At 44.0% G+C, this 27069-nt stretch overlaps 1 protein-coding gene across 2 annotated transcripts in view; it reads left to right on the top strand.

The window, feature by feature from the left end:
* LOC137342010 (receptor activity-modifying protein 3-like) overlaps nucleotides 1–27069 on the top strand; it is a 156761-nt gene that overhangs the window by 38082 nt on the left and 91610 nt on the right. Inside the window, exon 4 of one of the 2 annotated variants that reach the window (XM_068005593.1) lies at nucleotides 21346–26178. The exons of the other annotated variant lie outside the window; for it this stretch is intronic. Coding sequence (XP_067861694.1) covers nucleotides 21346–21601 — 256 coding nt within the window. The 3' untranslated portion in view covers nucleotides 21602–26178. Of the gene's footprint in view, nucleotides 1–21345; nucleotides 26179–27069 lie in introns of those variants that run through there. 2 annotated transcript variants of the gene reach the window in all.

Genomic DNA, 27069 nt, shown 5'->3' with positions numbered 1-27069 from the left:
AGCCTGTGCTGAAAAATTAAATATTCTTCTCCCTTGTGCCCTTTAACAACATAATGCAATCTAAGTAAGGTACTGTACAGGCAGATAAGCATACGTAAACACATAGGGGCCATTACGACCAATTGCCCCCATGTTGTGCCCAGCGGTGACCACCATTGTGCATGTCTAAATTTTTCAATATCACTGTTAAGAGAGAAATATGACCTTTTGGGGGACATAGTATTATTTCTGCTGACACAACTGTAATCCTAATTCTCACCAAGTCCCATACACCCATCACCCCTGTGGTCGCTGATCTACATTAGCTCCCGGTCCGGCAATGCCTCAGTTTTAAAATTCTCATCCTTGTTTACAAATCCCTCCATAGCCTCGCCCCTCTCTATCTCTGTAACCTCCTCCAGCCCTACAACCCTCCGAGATCTCTGCATTCCTTACAAAAGATGCCGGTACTGAGTGATGTCATGTGCTGCAGCTGGACTTCCACCACAGGCAGAACACTGCTAGTGACCATTAAGGTCACTGCTGCCCTTAACTTTTATGCAAACTGACCACGGCACCGTGGTATAGGAAGCCGTTCAAGTGGGGGGAGTAAAAAGGAAGGTGGCTGTAGTAGGCGACAGTATAGTTAGGGGGATTGACACTGTTCTTTGCAGCCTGGAGCATGAGTCCCGAAGGCTGTGTTGCCTACCCGGTGCCAGGGTTAAGGACATCTCCCCCGGGCTGGAGAAGAACTTGGAGTGGGAGGGGGAGGATCCAGTTGTCGTGGTCCATGTAGGTACCAACGACATAGGTAGGACTAAGATAAAGGTTCTGCTGAGAGAGTTTGAGCAGCTAGGGACTAAATTAAAAAGCAGAACCACAAAGAGCCAGGAGCAAATTGGCATAGGGTCAATAGAATCAGGGAGATGAATGCTTGGCTCAAAGATTGGTGTGGGAGAAGTGGGTTTTGATTTGTGGGGCACTGGCACCAGTACTGGGGAAAGAGAGAGCTGTTCCGTTGGGATGGACTATACCTGAACTATGTTCTAGCGAATCGAATAACTAAGGAGGTAGATAGGGCTTTAAACTAAATAAGGGGAGGAAGGGACCCGGTGGAGAGAAATCTAGACTGCTAAAGAGAAAAGACAAAGAAGCAGTGCAGGAAACTGATTGGGGTAAGTATAACCAGATTGTGTCAGGAAGGGACAGAGCGTACAAACAAAAGACAACAAATAGGGTCCAGGTAAGAAAAAATGGTAATAAGACAAATAGGGCCATAGTACAAAAAAATGTGAAGGTGTCTAAAAATGTTAAAAAGACAAATCTAAAGGCACTGTATCTGAATGCACGAAGCATTCGTAATGAGGTAGATGAATTAACAGCGCAAATAGATGTAAACGGATAGGATATAATAACAATTACAGAGACATGGCTACAGGGTGACCAAGGTTGGGAGCTGAATATCCAAGGGTATTTGATATTTAAGAAAGACAGGCAAAAAGGAAAAGGAGGTGGGGTGGCGTTGTTGGTAAACGATGAAATCAGAGCAATAGTGAGAAAGGATATTGGCTCAGAAAATCAAGATGTAGAATCAGTCTGGGTGGAGTTAAGAAGCACCAAGGGGCAGAAAACATTGGTGGGAGTTGTCTATAGGCCTCCAAACAGTAGTGGTAATGTAGCGGATGGGATCAAACAGGAAATTGGAGATGCATGTAACAAGGGTACGACAGTAATCATGGGTGACTTTAATCTGCATACAGAATGGCCATACCAAATTAGCAATAATACTGTGGAGGATGAATTCCTGGAGTGTGTACGAGATGTTTTTTTTAGACCAGTATGTTGAGCAGCCAACCAGGGAACAGGCTATCCTAGATTGGGTATTGTGCAGTGAGAAGGGGTTAATTAATAATCTTGTTGTGCGGGGTGCTTTAGGGAAGAGTGACCATAATATGATAGAATTCTTCATTAAGATGGAAAGTGAAGTAGTCCAATCTGAAACTAGGATCCTAAATCTAAACAAAGGAAACTACGAAGGTATGAGGAGTGAGTTGGCTATGATAGATTGGGAAGCTTCATTAAAAGGCATGACGGTGGATAGGCAATGGCTAACATTTAAGGAACGAATGCATGAATTGCAACAATTATACATTCCTTTCTGGCGCTAAAACACAAAAGGAAAAGTGGCCCAACCATGGCTAAGAAAAGAAATTAAGGATAGTATTAGATCCAAAGAGGAATCATTTAAAGTTGCCAGAAAAAGTAGCAAGCCTGAAGATTGGGAGCAGTTTAGAACTCAGCAAAAAAGGACCAAGAGATTGATTAAGAGGAGAAAAATAGTGTATGAGAATAAACTTGCAAGGAACATAAAAGTGGACTGTAAAAGCTTCTACAAGTATGTAAAAAGAAAAAGATTAGTGAAGCCAAATGTAGATCCCTTACAGTTAGAAACGGGAGAATTTATATTGGGGAACAAGGAAATGGCAGAGCAATTAAACAAATACTTTGGTTCTGCCTTCATGGAAGAGGATGCAGATAACTTCCCAGAAATGCTAGGGAATCAAAGGACTAGTGAGAAGGAGGAATTAAAGGAAATTAGTATTAGTAAAACAATAGTGCTGGAGAAATTAATGGGACTGAAAGCCAATAATTCCCCAGGGCCTGATAATCTGCATCCCAGTTCTGCAGATTGGAGGGTGGCAAATGTAACCCCACTATTTAAAAAGGAGGGAGAGAGAAAACGGTACTACAGACTGGTTAGCCTAACATCAGTAGTAGGGAAAATGCTAGAGTCTATTATTAAGGATGTGATAACAGGACATTTAGAAAATATCAACGGGATTTGACAAAGTCAACATGGATTTATGAAAGGGAAATCATGTTTGACAAACCTACTGGAGTTTTTTGAGGAAGTAACTGGTAGAATAGATAAGGGAGAACGAGTGGATGGGGTTTATTTGGATTTTCAGAAGGCCTTTGATAAAGTCCCACATAAGAGATTAATGTGCAAAATTAAAGCACATGGGATTGGTGGTAATATACTGGCATGGATTGAAAATTAGTTAACAGACAGGAAACAGAGAGTAGGAATAAATGGGTCTTTTTCGGGGTGGCAGGCGGTGACTAGTGGGTACCGCAGGGATTAGTGCTTGGGCGCCAGTTATTCACAATATATATCAATGATTTGGATGAGGGAACCAAATGTAATATTTCCAAGTTTGCTGACGATACAAAACTAGGTGAGATTGTGAGTTGTGAGGAGGATGTAAAGAGGCTTCTAGGCGATTTAGACAAGTTGAGTGAGTGGGCAAATACATGGCAGATGCAGTATAATGTGGATAAATGTGAAGTTATCCACTTTGGAAGGAAAAACAGAAAGGGAGAGTATTATTTAAATGGTGATAGATTGGGGAATGTTGATGTACAAAGGGACCTGGGTGTCCTTGTACACCAGTCACTGAAAGCAAACATGCAGGTGCAAGCAGTTAGGAAGGCAAATGGTATGTTGGCCTTCATTGCAAGAGGATTTGAGTATAGGAGCAAGGATGTTGTACTGCAGTTATACAGGGCCTTGGTGAGACCACACCTGGAGTATTGTGTGCAGTTTTGGTCTCCTTACCTAAGAAAGGATATACTTGCCATAGAGGGAGTGCAGCGAAGGTTCACCAGACTGATTCCTGGGATGGCAGGACTGTCGTATGAGGAGAGATTGGGTCGACTTGGCCTGTATTCACTCGAGTTTAGAAGAATGAGAGGGGATCTCATTGAAACGTTTAACATTCTGACAGGGCTAGACAGGCTGAATGCAGGGAGGATGTTTCCCCTGGCTGGGGGGTCCAGAACGAGGGGTCACAGTCTCAGGATACGGGGTAGGACATTTAGGACTGAGATGAGGAGAAATCTCTTTACTCAGAGGGTGGTGAACCTGTGGAATTCTATACCACAGAAGGCTGTGGAGGCCTAGTCACCGAATATATTTAAGATGGAGCTAGATAGATTTCTAGACACAAAAGGCATTATGGGGCATGGGGAGAGAGTGGGAATATCGTACTGAGATAGAGGATCAGCCATGATCATATTGAATGGCAGAGCAGGCTCGAAGGGCCGAATGGCCTGCTCCTGCTCCTATTTTCTATGTTTCCATGCTATGGGGCCATTCCATCAATAACGTTAACTAATCAGGTGTATTAAACCAGCCGTAGATACATTGTTTTTGAAAACAGGTAATTTCATCTATTTCCTATTGAATAATTTGGGGAAGCATAGTTGGGCACTATAATTTTGCAGAGTGGCAGGATTCCCAGGGGTCTAAGGAGGCATAGATTACACACAGATGGCCCTGTGTGCTGAGCACAGGTACAATGAGATCTATTCATGCACAAGTGTAATAGTTAAACACACAATTGGCATGTTGAAAGTGCGGTTTAGGTATCTGGATCGATTTGGGGGCATCCTGTAGTATAGTTCTGCAGGACCTCAAGGTTTGTAGATGTGTGCTGTGTGTTAATCAACTTTGCCTTACAAAGAGAAAAGGAAGGCACTCATGGACAGTAAAGGATGATCAAGAGGAGCAGCAGCCTAAAGATGATGCAAAGGACAACCCATTGCTGGTTGCAAGGAATATTTGGCGCAAATGTTGGTTCTGTCCCAAACAGGCTCTGACTGAAATTCATGACCTCTGCTGGGACCCGGCTTATGTGGGTGCCGGCCAATTTTCCTGCGACCATGCTGCACTCCTGTCGATTTACACCAGGAGTGCACCAGTGGCCTTGTGGAAATTCGGGGTCACTATGCTTTGTGCTCGTGAGACATATGGACCAGGAAAGTCCCACATTCAATCCTTGTTCCGTGCTGAGTTAGTTAATCTCAGTTAGCATAGCAATCAGGGTGCTACAATTCTCTTGAGAGTCCCTGAGTTAAGGAGGGGAAAAATCGTCTAGAGTTCCCAATTCTGAGCACTATCCAGTCACCTTACAGAAAGTGCATGTGTGTCATACAGAGTTGGGCTCAGCAATGATGCTCCCGAAAATCAGCCTGCCAAAACCTGTTGACACTCATGATTCAGCTGTAGAATGAGGAACTGGAGGGCTAGTGTCCTAGATTAAACATACCTTTGGGTAAGTTATAGCCTTCAAAAATAGATAGAAAAAAGGAGGAAAATTGAAAAATGTATATATATTCATAGGGATTTCTTAATGGCTTAGCGTGGCATAGTTCAAAGCCTTCCGGGTTCAATTTTGATTTATGGGCTGTGCTGAGTTAGTTGATCTTAGTTTGGACAACAGTTGGGGCATTACATTTAATATCAGTGCCTTAGGCTAAGGAAATGGAAAAAAAATCTTGACAGGGTTCCTGTTCCTGATTGTTTTCTAGAATCTCCTGCTGGAAACTGTGCATATGTGAACTCCGGGCACGGGCAGGAATGGGTTTGCTGGGATACCCTTGCTAATCGGACTGCCTGCTGACACTCAAGCTATGGGCTAACAAATGAAGAATGACCACTTGGGTGAGGTATCAATGCTAACAGTGCCCGTAGAACTGTGTTTCAGTAAAAACTAATACTCTCAGGGGAGAAAAGGGAGAAAACTAGCAAAAAGGTTTCTATTTTCACAAGTTTTTAAAAAATGTTTTTAACAGTTAACAAATATCTGGAAGGGGGAGGGGTCCTCATGTGTTCCCATTAGTTTATCCTGCACCAGGATGTTCCCTCTATAAATAGAACTGCTACTTCCTTCTGCACAAAACTGGGCAGAAGTAAGCACTTTTGGCCATATGCTTATGCAATTCTATTCTTACTTATACTGTTAATACTGCCTTTCCTGGTTTAGTGGAACTTGGGGGAGGGGAGAGGTAGGTCTTTGATAGACTGGCAGCATTTGACCTGGCCTTAGGAGAGATTATATTTTGGTCAGGAAATTCCTTGGAGCTGCTCCCATTCCGCTGGTGTTATTTTGCCAGAAGTAGGGTATAAGCCCCGCTTGCATGCGTAAACGGGGTCTCCACTGTTTTTTTTACTTGCTTTGTGATGTTTTGGACAGGGATTTGAGCAGTTTCCTCCCAATCAAGTGGTCAGCTACTACTTCTACTGCCGCTCTTGTCCATTCTTACTTCTATTAAGTGCCTTGGGGATATTTACTATGCCAAAGATGCAATATAAATCCAAGTTGTCATTGTCAAGGAGGTAAAAATTAGTCTGGGCCCATTTTTTAAGCTCAGAATCAGTGCTGTACGAGCAGAGCCGCCCGAACCAAGAGGCCCGAGAACTGCCATGAATTGGTCCTTGGGCCTCAGTAACATATTTGGAGAGAGCGGCCACCACTGGACACATCTCCACAGGCAGCTCGCCCCACGAGAAAAGTCCATTTTGGGCCGCCTGCCTCGAGGCAGTGGCTCTCAGGTGAGTTCCGGGAGGGGGGTCGGAGCAGGCAATGCAGGGAGGACCAATTGCTAGGATTGTGGAGTTGGAGGGAGCATTTCTGCTCCTCCTGGCTCCACAGAAAAGTTTTAAAAAAGCACTTACCTTTAGTTGAGGGCTTCTGAAGAATCCTGAGCTGGGCAGGCCCCGCTCATCGGGAAGTCATTTTGTAGAGGGGTTCTTCAACAGGCGTTAGGCACCTCATTAACATACTGAATGAACTAATGCCTGTTTTTGGCAGTTGCCCGGTCAACTAAAAAATGGGCAGTGGGACCAACTCCCGTTCAGATTGGGCACATGCCATCCACCTGTTCTACGCCCAAAAAATGAGCACAAGTGCATACTAATTTCTACCGCAAGATTTGGAGCTGTCTGCCGTTCACACAGCTTTTCTAACTGCCCCTGAGACGGAGTTTTCTTTAATTTTCACTCAGGCTGTTCAAGGAGGTGCCTTCTTACTGTGGCAGAACACTTCCATTCGGGAAAGTAAAGCTGATGTAGACCACTTGCCCTACTGTAATTGCACCTTGAGTCAGCCAACCATGAAGCAGTACTGATGATAGATGAAGAGAAGTGCTTAGCCCTGCTTGTCTTGCACCACTGAATAATGGAAGCTACATGACAGCAAGGGCTTCCTCAATATAATAAAAAAGAAATGTTTGGGAATAGAAGTAATCAAAAGAAAGAAAGAACTTGCATTTATATAGCGCCTTTCACAACCTCAGGATGTCCCAAAGCGCTTTACAGCCAATGAAGTACTTTTCTGAAGTGTAGCCACTGTTGTAATGTAGGGAATGTGGCAGCCAATTTGCGCACAGCAAGGTCCCACAAATAGCAATGTGATAAATGACCAGATAATCTGTTTTAGTGATGTTGGTTGAGGGATAAATATTATCCGGGACACCAGGGAGAACTCCCCTGCTCTTCTTCGAAATAGTGCTTTTACATCCAACTGAGAGGGCAGATGGGGCCTCGGTTTAACATCTCATGGCACCTTCGTCAGTACAGCACTCCCTCTTATGACTCTGTGCCTATACATCTATAACATTGGCCTTAGAGGGGTTCTTGTTGATGTGAGGACCTCACCTGGTGTCAACCCCAATGTAATCTTGCTGGATTTGTTAAAACTAGCCACCAGGAAGACTCGGTAAAATTTCCACCAGTAGTCTAGATGCAGTTGGTGCTTTATTAGTGTGACAAAGAAAGACTTGCATTTATTGGGAAGCATTCCCCATCTCTCAGAAATATCTCAAAGGTGCTTCGCATGCAATGGATTACCGTGAAGTGCAGTGATGTTACACAGGCGGCAGCCATTTTGTGCACAGTATGGTGTTAGTTGAACAAAGGTATTGTTCATAAGAACATAATAACATAAGAAATAGACACAGGAGTAGGCCATACGGCTCCTTATGCTGCTCCGCCATTCAATAAGATCATGGTTGATCTTCTGCCTCAACTCCACTTTCCTGCCCTATCCCCATATCCCTTGATTCCCTTAGAGTCCAAAAATCTATCAATCTCAGTCTTGAACATATTCAATGACTGAGCATCCACAGCCCTCTTGGGCAGAGAATTTCAAAGATTCACAACTCTCTGAGTGAAGAAATTTTTCCTCATCTCGGTCCTAAATGGCCGGCCTCTTATCTTGAGACTATGACCCTTAGTTCTAGACAGTCCAGCCAGGGGAAACAGCCTTTCAGCAGTTCAGGAGACATGGCGAACCTTGGGTCCAATAAAGCATGGTGTGCGATCCCAGCCGTTACTCCAGGATTGTGCCACCAGAGCTGACCCCACTGGAGTTTGCAGGGCCAGTGGGAGGCCACCTCATTTGCATGCAGCCAGCAAGTGCCCGCACCACTATGAATGTATCTTGTGCCCCATGTTGCCAAAAAACCCCAGCACCGACTGCCATCTGGGGTGGTGGCCCAGGCAGCCCTCCAGATTTCCTCACTTCCACCCTTTTGGAGGCCAATAAATCTCATCTGACTTGGCGTACTGGCCTCCAGTCTTAAGCTGGGTCCCTTAATGGTGGGGAAGCGGGAACTCCCAGTGTAGGAAGTCCCCGATCCGGTCCCAGCCCTTTTGATGTGGCTGGTCTTGCAAAGCCAACTGGGATTTTCCAACTAAGATCTAGACCCAATGTATCCAGGTCCAGGCTATCTTCTCTGCTCTTTGAATTGTGCTAAGGAATCTTTAGTATCCACTTGAACAGGCATAGGATGGTACCATGACAATATAAATCTCCCTCAAAACTGCACTGGGGTGTCACCCTAGTTTATGCGTTCAAGTCCCTGCAGCAGGACTTTGAACCTACAACCTTCTGACTTGGAGATGAGAGTGATACTAACCAAGTTAAACTGACATTCTAACATATAACATGCAGAAGGTGGGGAATATCCTCTCCAGATAAGATGGCATTGAAAATCTGCAGACCTCTGGCCGTGTTGAGGTGGAAGGTCTAAAAATTAGGGCATGACCTGGATACGCCTGGCCTAACCTCGGAGTTCGTGTGGGCCTTGTTGGGGGTGCAGGATTGGGAGGGACTGGGGATGAGGTTTCCTGATGCTGGGCATTCCCACATTCCTGGCTCACAGAGGGCCCCAGTGTAACATCGGCAGTGGCGAACCAGGTGAGACCAGGTGTATTGACTCACCAAATGGTGGTAGTGGGCCCCAAGTTGGGATCGTGGCCTGGATTCCTGAAAATAAAGGGGTAAGTTCCTTTAAAAATTTTTTTAAAGGGACCACTAGGGGCAGTTGTGTGCTTTCCGGGGAGGGCCCAACAAGCTGTCGATTGGCACACTTCCATTGCAATTTGTAGCCTTTTGGGACAGCCGAGTGCCCGAGATGAGGTATTTAAATCAAGGAAGCTTTCCCTGACGCTGTAAACTTCGGGTTAGTGACTGAAGTCCTGGGCAGGCGCAACTTGGCACTTGCGTGAGGATGCAATCCCCTGCGGACATTCGGACCCAGTGTATCCTTAACTGTAGCCTCAGAATAGCACTCTGTACAGCACCAGTGTGACATTTGCCCTCTCCTCACACCAACCATTCTACGGCCTCTTTAAGTGACGTTGCTAATTCATTACCATACAAATTTGTGCTCAATTGTGGACTTTCTTGTGGCATGGACATGTGCCCACCCATAACCAGGTGGAATTTGCGCAAACTCATTACACAGGAGCCATAAACCTGTTAGATTGTTTTAATTTCTTCTTCTGTTTTATTCTTAATATACTGGTTAACACGATTGCATAAGTTCCTGCCTGTAGTTTTTAACATAGTTATTATTTTATTTATCCAAATGTGTTAATTGATGTGCCAAAAATATGACAGTAAGAGAATGAAATCCAAGAGTGAGGATGGATTAGGCTGGATTCAAACATGGGGCCCAGAGGTTAAAGTATCAGGGTAACTTTGGTTTACGGTACCGAAAAATGAGGTGCCAACCTGGTGAAGCGACAACTCAGGACTACATGCATGCTAAACAGCAGAAGCAACATGCTATAGACAGAGCTAAGCGATTCCACAACCAACGGATCAGATCAAAGCTCTGCAGTCCTGCCACATCCAGTCGTGAATGGCGGTGGACAATTAAACAACTAACGGGAGGAGGAGGCTCTGCAAACATCCCCATCCTCAATGATGGTGGAGTCCAGCACGGAGTGCAAAAGACAAGGCTGAAGCGTTTGCAACCATCTTCAGCCAGATGTGCCGAGTGAACGATCCATCTCGGCCTCCTCCCGATATCCCCACCATCACAGAAGCCAGTCTTCGGCCAATTCGATTCACTCCACGTTATATCAAGAAACGGCTGAGTGCATTGGATACAGCAAAGGCTATGAGCCCCGACAACATCCCAGCTGTAGTGCTGAAGACTTGTGCTCCAGAACTAGCTGCGCCTCTAGCCAAGCTGTTCCAGTACAGCTACAACACTGGCATCTACCCGACAATGTGGAAAATTGCCCAGCTATGTCCTGTCCACAAAAAGCAGGACAAATCCAATTTGACCAATTACCGCCCCATCAGCTGACTCAATCATCAGCAAAGTGATGGAAGGTGTCATCGACAGTGCTATCAAGCGACACTTACTCACCAATAACCTGCTCACCGATGCTCAGTTTGGGTTCCGCCAGGACCACTCGGCTCCAGACCTCATTACAGCCTTGGTCCAAACAGGGACAAAAGAGCTGAATTCCAGAGGTGAGGTGAGATTGACTGCCCTTGACATCAAGGCAGCATTTGACCGAGTGTGGCACCAAAGAGCCCTAGTAAAATTGAAGTCAATAGGAATCAGGGAGAAAACTCTACAGTGGCTGGAGTCATACCTAGCGCAAAGCAAGATGGTAGTTGTTGTTGGAGGCCAATCATCACAGCCCCAGGACATTGCTGCAGGAGTTCCTCAGGGCAGTGTCCTAGGCCCAACCATCTTCAGCTGCTTCATCAATGACCTTCCCTCCATCATAAGGTCTGAAATGGGGATGTTCGCTGATGATTGCACAGTGTTCAGTTCCATTCACAACCCCTCAAATAATGAAGCAGTCCGAGCCTGCATGCAGCAAGACCTGGACAACATCCAGGCTTGGGCTCATAAGTGGCAAATAACATTTGCGCCAGACAAGTGTCAGGCAATGACCATCTCCAACAAGAAGAGTCTAACCACCTCCCCTTGACATTCAACGGCATTACCATCGCCGAATCCCCCACCATCAACATCCTAGGGGTCACAATTGACCAGAAACTTAACTGGACCAGCCATATAAATACTGTGGCTACATGAGCAGGTCAGAGGCTGTGTATTCTGCAGCGAGTGATTCACCTCCTGACTCCCCAAAGCCTTTCCAACATCTACAAGGCACAAGTCAGGAGTGTGATGGAATTCTCTCCACTTGCCTGGATGATTGTAGCTCCAACAACACTCAAGAAGCTCGACACTATCCAGGACAAAGCAGCCCGCTTGACTGGCACCCCATCCACCATCCTAAACATTCACTCCCTTCACCACCGGCACACTGTGGCTGCAGTGTGTACCATCCACAGGATGCACTGCAGCAACTCGCCAAGGCTTCTTCGACAGCACCTCCCAAACCTGCAACCTCTACCATCTAGAAGGACAAGAGCAGCAGGTATATGGGAACAACACCGCCTGCACGTTCCCCTCCAAGTCACACACCATCCCAACTTGGAAATATATTGCCGTTCCTTCATCGTCGCTGGGTCAAAATTCTGGAACTCCCTTCCTAACAGTACTGTGGGAGAACCTTCACCACACGGACTGCAGTGGTTCATGAAGGCGGCTCATCACCACATTCTCGAGGGCAATTAGGGATGGGCAATAAATGCTGGCCTCGCCAGCGACGCCCACATCCCATGAACGAATAAAAAAAAGACATTTGCCTGACCTTGGCCATTCCCAACAGAAATTCTGATCTGGGAACTCAATGGGCCGGATTTTACTGTGAAAATAATGGTGAGACTAACAGCACTCACTGTTATTTATATGCAAATCGGACAGCAATTGCCGGTGAGTGCACTTGCGCAGTTAAACGTGAAAATCTGGAAGTTGCTGTTCGAGATGCACTGTCCCTCCGTAAGCTGCACGAAAATGGTGAGGCTGAAATTGGGCCGTGTATCACCCGTTTTTTAGGCACTGTGCAGACAACTAAGCCTCCTAAATGGGGTCCAAGATGTGCGCAAAGCTAACAACCACTGGCAGCATGTAGACTATGGAGCTTTTGAAGCGAACCAATGTGCAACATTGATTTGAAGGCATTGCTGCTATTTTGAAACTCCACACTCCATCCAACGCACTGTATTAACCTCGCAAAGCTGAACATGATTTAAACAGCGTAAAGGACCTCCCCCACCAGTGCTATTTATAGGGATGATGAAGTACTTACAGGTTAGTTGCTGGATTACTTCTTCGGGCTCCTGGTGCATTTGTACGTGTTTTTGGAGGTTTCCTATACTTGGATAAAGTTTCAATACTCTACAGGGAGTGGGCTGGCTGGCTGACAGACAACAGGAAGGGCACTGGCAGAATGGCAGGGATGGAGCAGGAATACTGTCGTCCTGAGAGAGGACAGTATTCCATGGAGCCACTGCCACTCTCCTGGGGCAGTACCTCAGCAATCCTGGTGATCTGTTGGAGAACAGATTGCTGAACTGCTGTGATGCCCTGGAAGTCCCTGTCAACAGTGGTACCCAGAGCCATGATGGCAGCAGTCAGACCTTTGATGAAGGCCGTGACATTGGTCATCAGATGCTGCATCCTGGTGGGTTCCACAGGTGCGCTGATGGAGGTGACCACCTGTTCCAAGTTGGAAAGGATGGGCTCCAAGCTCTGCGCAAAGCCGTATGCCAAGTTGGAGCTGGAACTCATCCATGTTCCTTGACATTGTGCAGGCTTTCTTGCAGGCTTTCCAGTGCCCCAAATATTTGGTTGTGTACACCCATCAGACTTCTCCTGTACCTTGGGCCACATTTGACTACTTGGCAGCAGAACTAGTGTGTGACCTCATCCTCCGGCGAGCTGGCACCTGCAGTATCCGTTCCCCCCGCCCCGACTCCTGCGCATTTGTGCCCGGTGTCTCACTACATGCAGATCCCTCCTCTATCCCAGCCTCTAAAGTACGCGCAGTGTCAGTCTCTGAGCTGGTGGCTGTGAGTGTAAGATCGAGTGATGATGTCTCTTCATCACCCTCCACTTCTTCCTCTGACTGGGAAGGTTCCAGTTCTTGGGTATCTGAAGTGAAAAAGGGACAAGGGTTGGGTTGTGATGAGGGGAGAGGAGAAAGTCAGAAGTGCGTGCTTATACCATCTGCAGCTTGTGAGTCAGAAAAGATTGTGAGATGAGGGAGAAGTGGGAAGAGAGAAGGAGGATTAGGTATGCAGAAACCCTCATCATCGATCCCTCCAGCGCCGCCAGTGGCCACAGCCTCAGTGATGCCCCTTCCCATGATGGCCAGCACTGTCTCCTCCATGGGGGTTAAAACGTATAGGTGTGCTTGTCCTCCTCCAGTTGTTTATTGCTGCCTCTTATTACGTGCCACCTTCTCCTGCAAGAAAGAGGGGAGTGTGCCAGTGAGTGCCCTGAAAGATGTTTGGGTGTTGTGGTTGTCATGGTTGAATAGCTGCCAGTATGTGTGAGCTGTGTGTTATGGGTGTGAGGCTTGCAACAGTGCTAAGTGTGTGAGAGTGAGGTATACCATATGAATTGAAGGGTTGACTACTGATTAATAGAGATTGTTGGTAGGTGGGTAATGGGGGTGTAGTGAATTGAGCAGTGGATGAGGCTAATGGTGCAGTTGGTAGGATATGCCATTTGAAGATTGAACTCACTCACCTTGACAACTCATGTCAGATCATTGAACTTCTTCCTGCACTGCATCCATGTTCTTGGTGCTATGCTCCTGGCATTGTCCTCTACCACTACTTCCTCCCATTGCCTCCTGAGCATATGTCTGGACGGCCTCATGCCCCCCTGCATATACAGGATGTCCCTCCTTCTCTCCATCTCTTGCAACAAGGCCTCCAGTGCATTATTAGAAAACTTTGGTGCACACTCTTTCACAGGCTGAGACATCTCCACAAAACGTCTTCCAAAGCAATCCACTTCCTGACACCAATTCCATCAGCCACAGTTCACCTCCCCTTTAAGCGGTGCAGGCTGCTTTTAAGTAGTGCTAGCATTGTATATTCCATGCATTTTTGGAGAGATATTTTCGGAAAGATCTTGGCGTACAGCCTATTTCCTCCTTCCCCAATCGTACTCATAAGTGATCATAAATAAAGCGCAAGTTAGCAGATTTGATTTTAAGAACTGTTTTCATTGTGTAGTTCAGCGATATTGTCATGCATTAAGTGAAGACATGGTCATATCTCTTGATTCTCACTGCACATCCAACATTCATAGTGAAGTGCATTGTTCAGCAACTGATGGGATGGGTCAGTTTATTGACTGACTAGTTGGTGTTATTTTGAAACGCATCATAGTTTTTACTCATACACACTGGGAAATATGTTGGGAACCTTGCTGATGCATGCAGGCAATGAACAGCGCAGGTAATGTTGGCTGCATGCAGCAATCATTTAAATCAGCAGGCAGCACAAATTTAATGTGCTGCCTGCATTGATATGAATGGGCGTGGGTTAATTACGTACCGCGATCCCCACGCCCGTTTTCGGGGGTTATCCAGTTTAACCCCCGGCATCTTGCCATCTGGCTCCCATGTATTGAAAGGCATGAAGTTCCTGTACTGACGCTGTAGGTATGGACTAAACTCACCAGAAAAAGTTAGGGCTTGTCCATTCCAGTCTAAGCACCCTTTTAATGGTGTGTTATGTCTTAATTACTGCCAAACAATCTCTCTGGCACTGAAAATTAACTTTTACAAGTGTGGAATCGCATCCTTCAGCTTTTAATTATTGTTGGAGATTTTAAAAAAACAAAAAATTTAAACTTTTTTTTACTTTTTCTTTCTGTCCCTTCTATCTCTTGCTCTTTATTTATTTTGCTTTCTGTACCTGATTTGACATTGAATTCACTATTCTAACTTACACTTCCTGGTTCAGACTCTGCGCTGCTTATTAACGATTCTTCAGTCTGATTAATTAAGGAGATACAGACCTGCTTGCCCTGTTCACACAGGCCCCAGATGCCCTGTAGAGGGTGCTGCGCTGTTTAGATGTTTGGCTGCTAGCAACTTGCCATGCAAATCCCCATAGAAAGTCTATGGGCAAGTGCAAGTCTGATGAACGGCGCCACTCACACCAAGATCTGGCCCATTATGTATTCATGGTAAGCTCTCACCCCTGCCATGACTGTTTATGGGACCCCACATGCGTAGCGGTGAAATTTTGAAGCACTGCTGTAGCTGTTTAAATTTCTTTTGGTGGTGGATTGCACTCACGGTTATTATTACATTTGTAGCAAAATGAAAAATATAGCTGGCAGATCTTAGACTAGTTTAAAGACTTTATAAACAAAGAAACTGATTGCACAATTTTACCTTGATTAATGAATAAGAAATCACAAGGTTTGAATACTGTGAATGAAGATATTTTGCATTGTAATAACAGAAAATGCTGAAAACACTCAGCAGGTCAGGCAGCACCTGTGGAGAGAGAAACAGAGTTAACGTTTCGGGTCGATGACCTTTCATCAGAACTCATTGTAATATAATGATGCTGAGTATCCAGGATTTACAATTGCATGAACTTTTTTGCATTTTGCATTGAGAAGCAAAATCTTTTTTGTTTTGAAATTTGTAAGATACTGAGATTTTATTAAAAAGCAATCTCATTGCAAATGTAAGTTAGGGGAAATGTCCTATGTAAGATTTTCCTTTATGGCCTATCACCATACATTGATTAAAAGGAAATAAAAGAAACATCTAGAAATTCAAGTTAATAACGGCTCTGCATTAAGCTCTCATTTTCTATGGAAAGGAAGGGAAGGGGTTTAAAGATGGACACCATTTCTCACTAATGGAGGTTTCCCGAAAGCGCACAGGTGTTGACGCATGCAATGAAGCAAAAGAGGGATGTTCTAGTGGGTACATCCCCAGAGAAGAGTCACCCGAATGCCTGATAGGAAGTAACAGAGTGATTGAACGCTGAAACACCCAGTGGACCTGGCTGCAAATGTCAAAGAAAATAGCAGAGTTGAGAAAAAGTGCCACGGTCATGGTACTCAGCAGTTGCCTACAACAAGTTGTAAGTCGCAAGGTTGGTCCTCAGAAGCTGTTGCTCTTGTTTGGCGTGCCTCTCCAAAGCTTTCATGCAACCGTAAAACATCTTGATTGCTAAGAATTCATGGCAGTACAGCAGCATGGCACCCATACAGTATGCAATTTACCTTTGACACTGAAACCATCTCATTACATTGTTCCCTTAAATCCCTCCACATCTCCATGTCTCTCTCCACTGTTAAAAGTTTGCTCAAAGCCAACCTTTTTAGCCAAGCTTTTAGACACCTCTCCTAATTTGTCCACCGAGGCTTGGTGTCCATTTCTTTATATATCTTATTTTCTCTCCCCCTACTGTAAAGCATCTTGCAGTTCAAGACCATTTCTCTGCTTGTATGGCAAGATGGCAAATAATGAAAGGGAATACACTTGACCTGGAGGTGAAAGCAGAAATTAGGAGCCCTTGATTTTCTTTGGGGATGACACCTGGACATAGAATCATAGAATGGTTACAGCACAGAAGGAGGTCATTCAGCCCATCAAGCCCATACTTGCCTATAAGAACATAGAGAAAATAGGGGAAGGTGAAGTTGGAAGCCTCTCCCATGCTCAGGGCCAGTATCATCCTATGTTAGTTTTTTGTTGTTCCTTTTCTCATTCAAGAATGCACAAGCATACACACAACTACAGAAACATCACACACAGTATCTTGCAGTGCAAACTGTATTTGAAGGTGCGTCTTGGAGCCAGCATTCTAACATATGTTCCTCTTTTGTTACTGTTGGCCTGGTAGAACAGCCTGCTACCACTGCTAGTGGCCCAGAGCAAAATAGCATCTCACAGGACCTTGTATCCCTCGCACCATGTTTACAAGCACCAGCAAAACTACAATCATCCTGGATGATGCAGACAGTGAGCATGAGAAGGTAACACCAGTGGTGAGCATCAAGTAATGGTATCAGGAGAGGTGCAGAAACCAACTGCCTGGATGGCCTTGTGGATACCATCAATGCGTCTGCACTTTAAGAAAAAAGAAAGATAGAACTTGCATTTATATAGCGCCTTTCATGACCTCAGGACGTTCCAAAGCGCTTTACAGCCAATGATGTACTTTTTGAAGTGTAGTCACTGTTGCAGTGCAGCAGCATGGTGAAGAGTAGTAGCTGTTCCATAGTACTGTTGTTATTCAGTGAGATGCAAGTACTGGCCCTGTTGAACAATGCATCAATCATTTGTTTGATACAGCTTATACAGCAAATTGGATGATAATGCAGTCGATTCCTATGTCATCCTGGAAAAAGGCTGAGGCTGAAAAGTTTAGGGAGAATGTGACCTGATCTGCCATTAACAGTGCCATCTCTCTGATGGAATTTAGTTGCATGTCTCCTTGCAGAAGATGGCATAGCTGTGCAACTGCCTGCCTGCTAATCTAGAGCCTGCAGTAGCTATTCCATCTGGTGATTAGCAGGTGACTATGCCTGAACCTGCAGACATGGTTGATGTATGTCTAGCTCTGATGTCATCTGATCTTTCTGGCATTCCTTCTTTGATCTACTTCCCCTGCATGAAATTCTGTGGAACGAGAGCTTTGAAATCAACCAACACATCTTGCAAAATATGTCCATTTAAAAAAAATGACGACATAGTACTTTTCAGCGCTATCTTCCTGACAGGTGATAATCTCGCTGGTCTTTAATGCCCACTTTAACTGGGAAACTTTAATACTGGCCAGGACCTTTGCAGGAAATGTAGGAATCAAGGGCTGCAGCCAAATGCATGTGTTTGCATACCTTTTCAATGTGTGATGAAATTCTCGCACAGAATGTGCAAGAGCAAATATTCCCTGCGGGAAACCAAGTTTGGAATATTGAATTGTCGCAAAATGAGCAGGGAGCTCCGCTTGACCAGTTACTGCAACTGCAATGTTTCCACCAAGCGGGATTTTTTACCCTATATATTTTAAAAACGTAAGTTTCATTTCTATTGCATATGGTTGGACCTGGGATTTCAGGGCTAAAGTGTGTACAATTAATATTTACGTGATTTATGTCTGATATTAACATTGCTTATACTTATGGCCATACCACTGGTCTAAAAAAATTATGAACACATTTTGGGACAAATCTTATACAATTCAAGATAAAAAAGATACAGGTAGGGCAGGTTTTGGAATGCATGCTCCCATTTCTGTAAACAGTAGAAAATGTTGCCCCAGGGCCCTTTGGTTCTGCTGATCCAATGGCCTTTTCCTGTTCCATAATTTATGTTCTGTACAAGTTAAAAGCATTGGTCTTAATGGTAAGCAAACCTTCAAATAGCTTAACATGAAATTCTGGTTGACAAAAATCGCATTTGAATAAAAGGCTTAATGCCTGTGCTAAAATAGCAAATAGCAATTTTGTATGAGTTTGTTAAGCATTCCTAAATGAACTTCGTCAATCAGAACTTCAACTCTTAGATGACAGCTAGAGAATTGACCTTTCTTGACCTTACTAACTTCTTCAAGGAATCTTAGAGCAAATTTTGTGACAGGAATTTTTTTGCAGTAAAGGCCACTGAATATGTTTTCATCTTGTCCTTTTTGAAAGAAATGGCAGTAATCACTCTATTGCAGGGGTCTTTTCTAAAATTTGTTCTTGGGATTTGGGTGACACAAACAAAGCCTCATTTATTACCGACGCCTAGTTGCCCTAAGAAGGTGTGGGTGGGCTTTCTCCTTGAACTACTGCAGTCCTTTTGGTGATGATGCTCCTACAATGGTGTTAAGTGGGGAATCTAGGATTCTGACCCAGTGAGAATGAATGAACATTGATGTATGTCCAAGTCAGGATAGTGTGTGAGTTGGAGGGGGACATGGAGGTCTCCATTGTATTTTCCCCCAATTTTCGCCCATTCTCTCTTGAAGGAGCTGACTCATGCTGGGGTAGGCGCAGCCCTTTAATACAATTAGCTTTTCCAGCATGGGAGCTCTCACATCCAAGCCTGATTCCTATTTCACTCATCATCCTCATGAACATACAAACACACACAAACATGTTCCAACAGGGGTTGTTGTATAGCCATAGGGAGCTGGAATACTGGCTGATTTTTTTTTTGCCTTAGAGCTTGGAGATCACAGTTTCTAGTGTTCTTAGTGCTGCCCCAGCTGAAATCAGCAAACTTAATGGGGATTGGGGATCAAACAGACTTTCATGATCTGTATGGTTGAGTACCATATCGGCAATCAACCTCTGAACATGAACAAACTTTTACAGGCAGGTGGGCCACTGCTAAGCTTTAAGGACTGATCCAAATTATTACAACGCTATTGCCCAATTGAAAGTGTGGCATTGCTCATGGTGCATCAGACGATTGTCTGTTTTGTAATGTAATGACATGACTATGTAACACACAATGCAATTACATCTGAACATTATACCCAATAATAGGCAGTGTGCTTTTTTAATACATAATATATAACTTGATTGCCCATGGCATTGCTCATAGATAATTGTAACTGTCATCTGTTTCTTTTCCACTTTGAATTATCTGTGTCCCTCTGTTCCTTTGTATGGCAGACACTTGTCTTCTCTCTCTCTCAGAGTTTTTTTATTGTGGTGCCGGTAACTCTCTGTCTCCAATTCTTTTTCTTGTTGTGTCTTGCTCTCTCCTCCTATAAACCTCTCCTCCCATATGTCTCTATGTTCTTCTGCAAGCCACCCAATTTCTCTCTGCGGTTGTTTTAGATGCTCTTTTATTGACGTATCCACTTTCTGGAGCAGGCAACGGGATAGGAAGCAATGTATACTGGGTTGGAAGTAGTTTCTGGGATTGGGTGTGGAGAGGTGCCACATGATTGAGACAAAGTGAGACTGAAAGGGGCTGGGGATCAAACTGGGTTGGACTAGAGTTTGGTACATTGAAGGGAGTGGGTTGAGGGGAAGGAGTGAGGGATGGATTCTGGGTGCAGTGGAGTCTGATGGGGGACCTTGATCTGAGGTCAAGGAGCAACCGTGGGATTATGGCTGCAGTTTGGAGCACTGAATGGCAATTTAAGTTTTGGGAGTATTTTAGAGGTTGGTGTTCTGGAAGTGGGGAGCATTAAGGTCTGAGGTCACAGAGAAGTTTGGAGGCTGGGTGCATTTGAGGGGATTGGAGACACTGGAAATGTGGAGGTATGGACTACTGACAGGGCACTGGGATCCGGGAGCACTGGGCAGGGGAGGGTGGAACTTAGTGCACTGAGGAAGGATAGGAGTGCTGAGTGATGCAGCCATCATTGAAGAGCGATTGTGGGGTTGGAGCCCTGCTGGGGAGAAAGGTCTGTGAGGTGAAGGAGTTGGAAGCACTCGGCAAAGACAGAGCACAATACACGGAGTGCAGCGGAGGAGATCTATGATCTGGAAAGGCATCAGTGACCCCAGAGAGGAGCAGGCCAGAGGTGTTGCTTGGAAACATTGGCAGAAGAGCTGAAGGGGGGCGGGCCGAAAACACCGCTTTCAAGCAAGGCAGAGGCAAAGTTATGATGAACGATTAGGAGAACCCCCGCGGATATCCCAAGCAATAGCCTAAATGAAATAACTCATCCAAGCTATTTATAGGGATACTTCCTTTTTAGTATTTATTTTAAAAGTGATCTTTTTATCCCCATTTTTATCCATTTTTCTGCCTTAAAGATTACAGTAAATAGAATCTGTTGTGCTGAAAACAGACCTATTATTTTTACTGTCCATGGAAACAAATAGTTTACAAAACTTTTAATGGTCATGTTATTTTTATTGAGAATCCTAAGGCCAGTTTAAGACATGGCCTAGATTGAAAAGAGGGGAAATAAAACATGAAGTAAGGTAAAGCAAGGTGATGCTGAGCCTGGGTTTTGAAAGTTGATAGTCTTTCTTTCTTCCTATAATCTAAGGGTGATAAGGAGTTCCCAAGTTTTGAGGTAATGGAAAGAATGTGTTAGAGTCGGAGACAGTGCATTGAGTTTTAGCTTTAACATGGAGGCGAATTTTCATCTTCACTGCATGTGCAGCAGATCACCTGCCCATTATGGAGCCCACCTGAATTTCATTCCATAATCAGGCAGGTTCTATAGTGGGTGGGCAATCCATTATCTGCTTCAGTGAAGATGAAAATTTACCCCAAAGTCAGTTTTCCTCCTAGTTGTACAGACTCAGAAGGTTCAATAAGTTACCATAAAACTGAGAAAATAAGCTCTCTTGCTCAATGAACTTTATCCTCAAAATATGTGTGTTAATTAACTCTGTTATATTTGTTTTTCACAGCTATTACAATTTGTTCTCACACTGCACGGAGTTCTCAACAGAAAATGTTAATTGCTACTGGCCGAATCCACAAGTGGAAAACTATGTAATTAATATCCATAAAATGTTTTTTTCAAACTGTACTTTGGAGATGCTAATCTTTCAGGACCCTCCTGACGACATCCTCATTATCCTCATTACAGTGCCTATTGTTTTAACCATTGTAATGATAGCCATGGTGGTGTGGTGCAGTAAGAGGAATGATATACTGGTGTAGATTTAAGGATGCAGATTGCACTGCAATACAAAGCTATTATTTTACAAGCACTGTACCTTAATGTGATTGAGTCGATTCCACTGACAATGTCAAGATTGTTGTTCATCAACTTCAGTTGGACGAGGATATGGTCCAGTGGTGATCACAGAACAATCAAGTCATCAACCTGCAACAGAGATGTGTTAAAGCTATGGACTCCACTGGGAAATAAAAGGTGTCTGGTTTACTCATCAACAAGAAGTTGACCCCATGGACTCAAATGAACATGCTTCAAGTGTATTACACACTCATGAAGCTCAACAATCTAAATCTGTTTTATCTAAATCGTACACTTTACTGGATAACTAATTATGTTTACTAGCCAGCATCAAAACATAAACTTGTAACTACCCAAGTCTACGTTACAGAAAATTGCAAAGGCAGCTGTGAAAAGGTCAGAAAGGACACCTTTGAAGACAATCATGTGAAGAAGACATTAGCACTTACTGAAGAAACTTTTCCCAATCCACTTTAGGATGACTTCTTGGAGTTGGAGGGTGTGGAACAAGCTCCAGGAAGGATGTTGAGAGTGCTTCCCAGAGAAGGAGAAGAATGAAAGGAAATGGGCTGACTGTGATTTCGTCAGGAGTGGTACGGGAACTGACAAGAGCTCTGCATTTCCTAAACTCTTTGTTATGACTTAAAACTAAATATGCTGCTCATCTCCTCCCAGTGTGTGTTTTGTGGCAGGAGAAAAATGATAAAGGATGCTATGTGACAAACATGATGCTATTAAGATCTTAGTATTAAACAGACATTTCAAAATAGATCATTGTTACCACAAATGAACAATAGAGAATATACAGATAGTTTCACCTCACTCCGTGATTGCTGTGATATGAGTAGAAGTGAAGGTTGCTGTGTGGTATCCTATTTTCTGTCTGAAATGACATATTTTGTATATATTTTAAACTGATGACCTCTTCAAACAATGGTAGGAAATTAGAGTGCTCCACTTAAAGCTAAAACATGCTTTTTGGTAAGTTCCTGACACCCTGGCTGCACATAACTGCGCAACATCCCATTTAACATGTTCCTGCATTCTCAAGACAACTTATAAGGTTATTTTAAAAAAAAACTTTTGCCCAGAAAACCATGGGCCAGCGATCCTGGCCAGTGACATCTGCCACTAACCCCACTGGAGTGTATGGGGTCATGGAGAGGTTACCTAAATTAAATAGCTCTTGTGGGCATCCAATGCCCCTAAGGGCGCATCTTGGGTTCCTGCCTTCCACTGGAAGTTGAATATTGCTGCACAATCAGTTAGGTCTTTTGTAAGGGGGCTGAGATTGCTCATGACCTAGGCCACACAACTGTTATTTGGAAGACCATTATCATTGGACGTATCAACCTGCTCTGACCGGCTCTTAGACTGGAAGCAGGAACTCCCAATGTAAGGAGTCCCTGGCCCTGGCCCAGCTCTGATCCCATTTCCACCACATCAGTGGTCTTGCTTGAGATAGATGGAGATTCCACCCCCCCATAAAGGCTACAGGAAACTCTGGGGAAAGATTGGAACCTAGAGTACCCAGGACTTGGTCTAATTTACAGGCTTTCCGACGCACTCCACCTCCAACCATGGTCACGGTGAAAGTGCACAGAAGGGCCAAGGATTTTTGGCACCTTTAACTTTGGTGTAAAAATTGAATATACGTCCAGCAAGTGAGAGAATCGATTGCTGTTAAAAAATTTCAAAATACAACTTAAAGATGCTTGGTATGTTTTTGTTCTAATTTTTAAACTACTTGGGGCATAAATGTCCTGGTAGAAAATAATGTAATTACGAGGACATATGAGTTATGTTTTATTTGAATTCTCCACCTGCTCTGACTTGGAGCAGGATATGGAGGTTTATCATGAGGGAACGTCAGATTCTCTCGTGTTCCACCCCTGAGATTCAGGTTGGCAAAAAGCAACCTTCCTCAAAAAAGTAACATGTACAAATAAGACCAATAAACTATATGTAATGATAATATATTTTTAATACCGAACAATAATTTTATTTAAATGCACTTCAGTCCATATTGGAATAGAAGTCCTTAAATACCTATAACAAATTAGTTTCTTTTCTATTTTAAAGAAGCAACTATTTAAAAACCCTCAATTGTTATGCAGAATGAACTGACATGTTTCTTTTGTGTTGGGTTCTGTATCTAATTCTCCCAGTTGCAAAGGACAAGATATTGTCTGAAGTGGGAAGCATTGTAATTCAGTGCTACATTCTGATTCAAATAACAGTAAAATATGATACATGTACCAAAGCTAAAGTTACCTGTTTTCTACTTGGCAAGAGGGATTCTGACAATGGCCAATTTTGTGACCCAGATTGCAGTTATAGTACCATGAGAAGGAGGAATGAGAATTCTATGTGTCATCCATGTCTATAATTATTTCTTTAGCCTCCTTTTTTAGGTGTCCTCTCACCCTATTCCCATCATCATTAATCAAATCACCTGTTTCTAGGCCTCTGCCAATGATAGTCTTGAAACAGCTGCTAGGGAAGACATGCCTAAAGATTTTCCTTCTGGCCTTGTCTGAAAATGCTTAGTTTCAGCTTGACAGCTCTTGATGATTGTTGATGATGTCAGAGGTTGGGATTTTATTGTGCGATGAATCCTAAGAATGAACAACACCGTAACACATCAATGAATGTTGGAACTGTGATGCATTTCTCCATTGCTGCGCTCTGGCCTCTGTGTCTTTGTAAACTCGAAAATGTAATTTACAACAACGTGTCATGTAACTGTAGTAATTCCAAAGATGGTAGCAGGATAAAATCCAATGTGATCTTGATACTAAACATTTTGTCAGGCACAGAACTGACATGAAATCTAATCAAGAGGAAGAAGAGTTGGAGTTCTGTCTGGAGCGTGGGGTGGGTCGGGGTGGTTACACTTCAGTACTTCCTGCTGGTTGACAATAGAGAAGCTGTGGCGATATCCATCCACTTTGCTTATCTTCTGAAGTGGATTGCAGAACAGAAAGCTCAGGAGTATATAAATAAGAGGAAAATGAGAATAAAATGCAATAAAAATTAAATAAACAAAATGCATCACAGGGGACAGAGTCTTGAACAGAATATTCATAAAACCACTGTAAGTGGAGTTTGGCTCAAATAACACATACGTTTGTACTAGTTGAAGACTAGATCCTCTCTTTCTAAAGTATCCTCTCCTCCCCCATGCTTGTACCTCTCCATGCCATACACAATGCAGATGGAAGAGGATGGGAAAGCAATACTTTCAGGTCTTTGCCAATGCCCATCTGAAGTTGACCATTAGAAGGCATACATAAACAGGCAAGGACGATTGTCAGTCTTATTTATTCTTTTGTCTTGTGGGGTAACATCTAAGTTACAATCCAAATGTGGCATGGTTGAGATCAGACATGGTTGAGATCAGAACACATATCCCATCGTTTGGTGGTACAGACTGCGCTCCTACGATCTCCACCACTGTGCTACCCGTGGCCTAATAGCAGCTTTAGCATGCTCAATCTATCAGCATCAATCTCTTATTTTCCTGATTTTCTCACCTGAAGGCAGTGACTCATACTGGGGTTATGGTTCCACAGGTGTCATCAGCCCTCTGGTATCTCATCCAAGTGGTCATTCTTCATATGCAAGCCTAGACAATGAACATCAGCAGGCAACTCGATCATAGCTGAGCCCAATCCTGTCCTTAATTGATGACCACACAAATGCACTTTCCACCAGTAGCTGGAACAGAGGTGGATTTTTCCACTTCCTAGCTATGGGCATTGAGGCCAACTGGGCCACCCCTATTTCTGCCATGATTGAGGTCAGCTAACTCAGCACAGACCAAGAATCAAATTTGGAACCTTTTTGGTCTATATGATTCAGGGTCACACCACATGATATATTTACCCATCCAGCCACTGAGAGAAGCCCTACCAGCCTAAATCAATATTACGGAATTGGCTGCTGTGTCAACAAAAATATAATCATATATCTAAATTTTGTAAACAATATTTTCTGGCTTGCAAACCAGAAATTGCAGATGATATTTTCTTTACTTTATCTTTCGACTCTACCTCTGTTTGCCTCAAAAAAGCACAGGAAAAGTACATGCTATGCTCCACTTTGCAGTATAATGTAAGTGTTTGAAAATGCCTGTTTTTGCTTTTAATTGACAGCACATTACCTTTAAAGCAGTATTCTTGAGGCATATTGCATCCCAGTGCATAAAAACAGCCTGTAGGTGGTTAAGTGTATATTATGTTCCAGTGCACATTACATTCAAGGTCATAATAATTAGAATTTTAAAAAGCTTAAAAAAATCTATGTATGTATTATCTTCAATAAAAATTGATGATCAAAAATGAATCCCAGTATTTTAAAATTAACAAGAAAGCTGAGCTATGTGAAAGGAGATGCTGTGCATCTTTAATTTTTCAATATTTCCAAATACTGCACAAATTATGTAGTCCAATCAATTGGGGAAAACCCAGCTTTGGCTTGGTCCAGCTTTGTATTATTTAAAAATGGAGTTTTGGAATAAAATGTGAATTGTGAAATATGTGGAAGATTGTGCAGTTTTCTTTTCAAACCATTTTTTTTACCAGAAATTCTATTTTATAAATGCCCCAGATGTGATGTTTTTAAGAAGAAACAATGTCCAAATGTCATAGTGAGAGGGGTGTTGTAATTTGGATGGGTGTTGTAATTTGTTGCAGTATAATGTATAGCTAGTTACCTCTCAGCTGCACAACTTTCCATTGCAATGTATTGCGGAATAGGACATCTTTCCACTTTATGGGCATCATTTTAGCACCCGCTATCGGGTGCATTCCTGGCGGGGGGGCCCCGAAAATCGGGGAATCCCGGAGCGGGTCCGGAGCCCGGCTCCAACCCGCCCACTTCCAGGTTCCCCACTGACGTGCCGGCGTGCGCGCGCAGCCCCCGCAGGTGGGAATCCCGCAGGCAATTAAAGCCAGCGGGATGCCACTTGAAAGTATTTATCTTGCTCGTTCAGGTCGTTTACAGACCTGATTGAGCTGTTTTATTAGGAGGGGTAGGATTTTACACTGAACTGAGACTGTTTCCCATACTGGGGGAAACACTCCCAGTTCAAACGGAGGTGTTGCAGCCAGCAGCCTGTGGCAGCTGCAAAGGTGCATTCGACAGGTGGTGGGGGGAGACTCTTCACCATCACAGGAGGCCACTCCGTCACATTGGACAAAGGTTGGCCTCCACCACCCTCCTCCTAACAAGAAAATTCACCGACCTGGAACCGCAACCCCGGTGTGAGGACACACTTACCTACCTTGCGGACTCCCTCAGATGTACATCTTCCGGATGGGGGCCGCCGTAGCTGCAGTCATGACCTCCTCGGAGGGCGAACAGCACCACCAGCCTCACCAGCCTCGCCATCCACGCCGTCCACCTCTGACACGTGGAGCTCCACAAC

Source organism: Heptranchias perlo, chromosome 2 (assembly GCF_035084215.1).
Source record: "Heptranchias perlo isolate sHepPer1 chromosome 2, sHepPer1.hap1, whole genome shotgun sequence".
Lineage (NCBI taxonomy): Eukaryota > Metazoa > Chordata > Chondrichthyes > Hexanchiformes > Hexanchidae > Heptranchias > Heptranchias perlo.
This window is presented reverse-complemented; position numbering and strand designations above follow the sequence as displayed.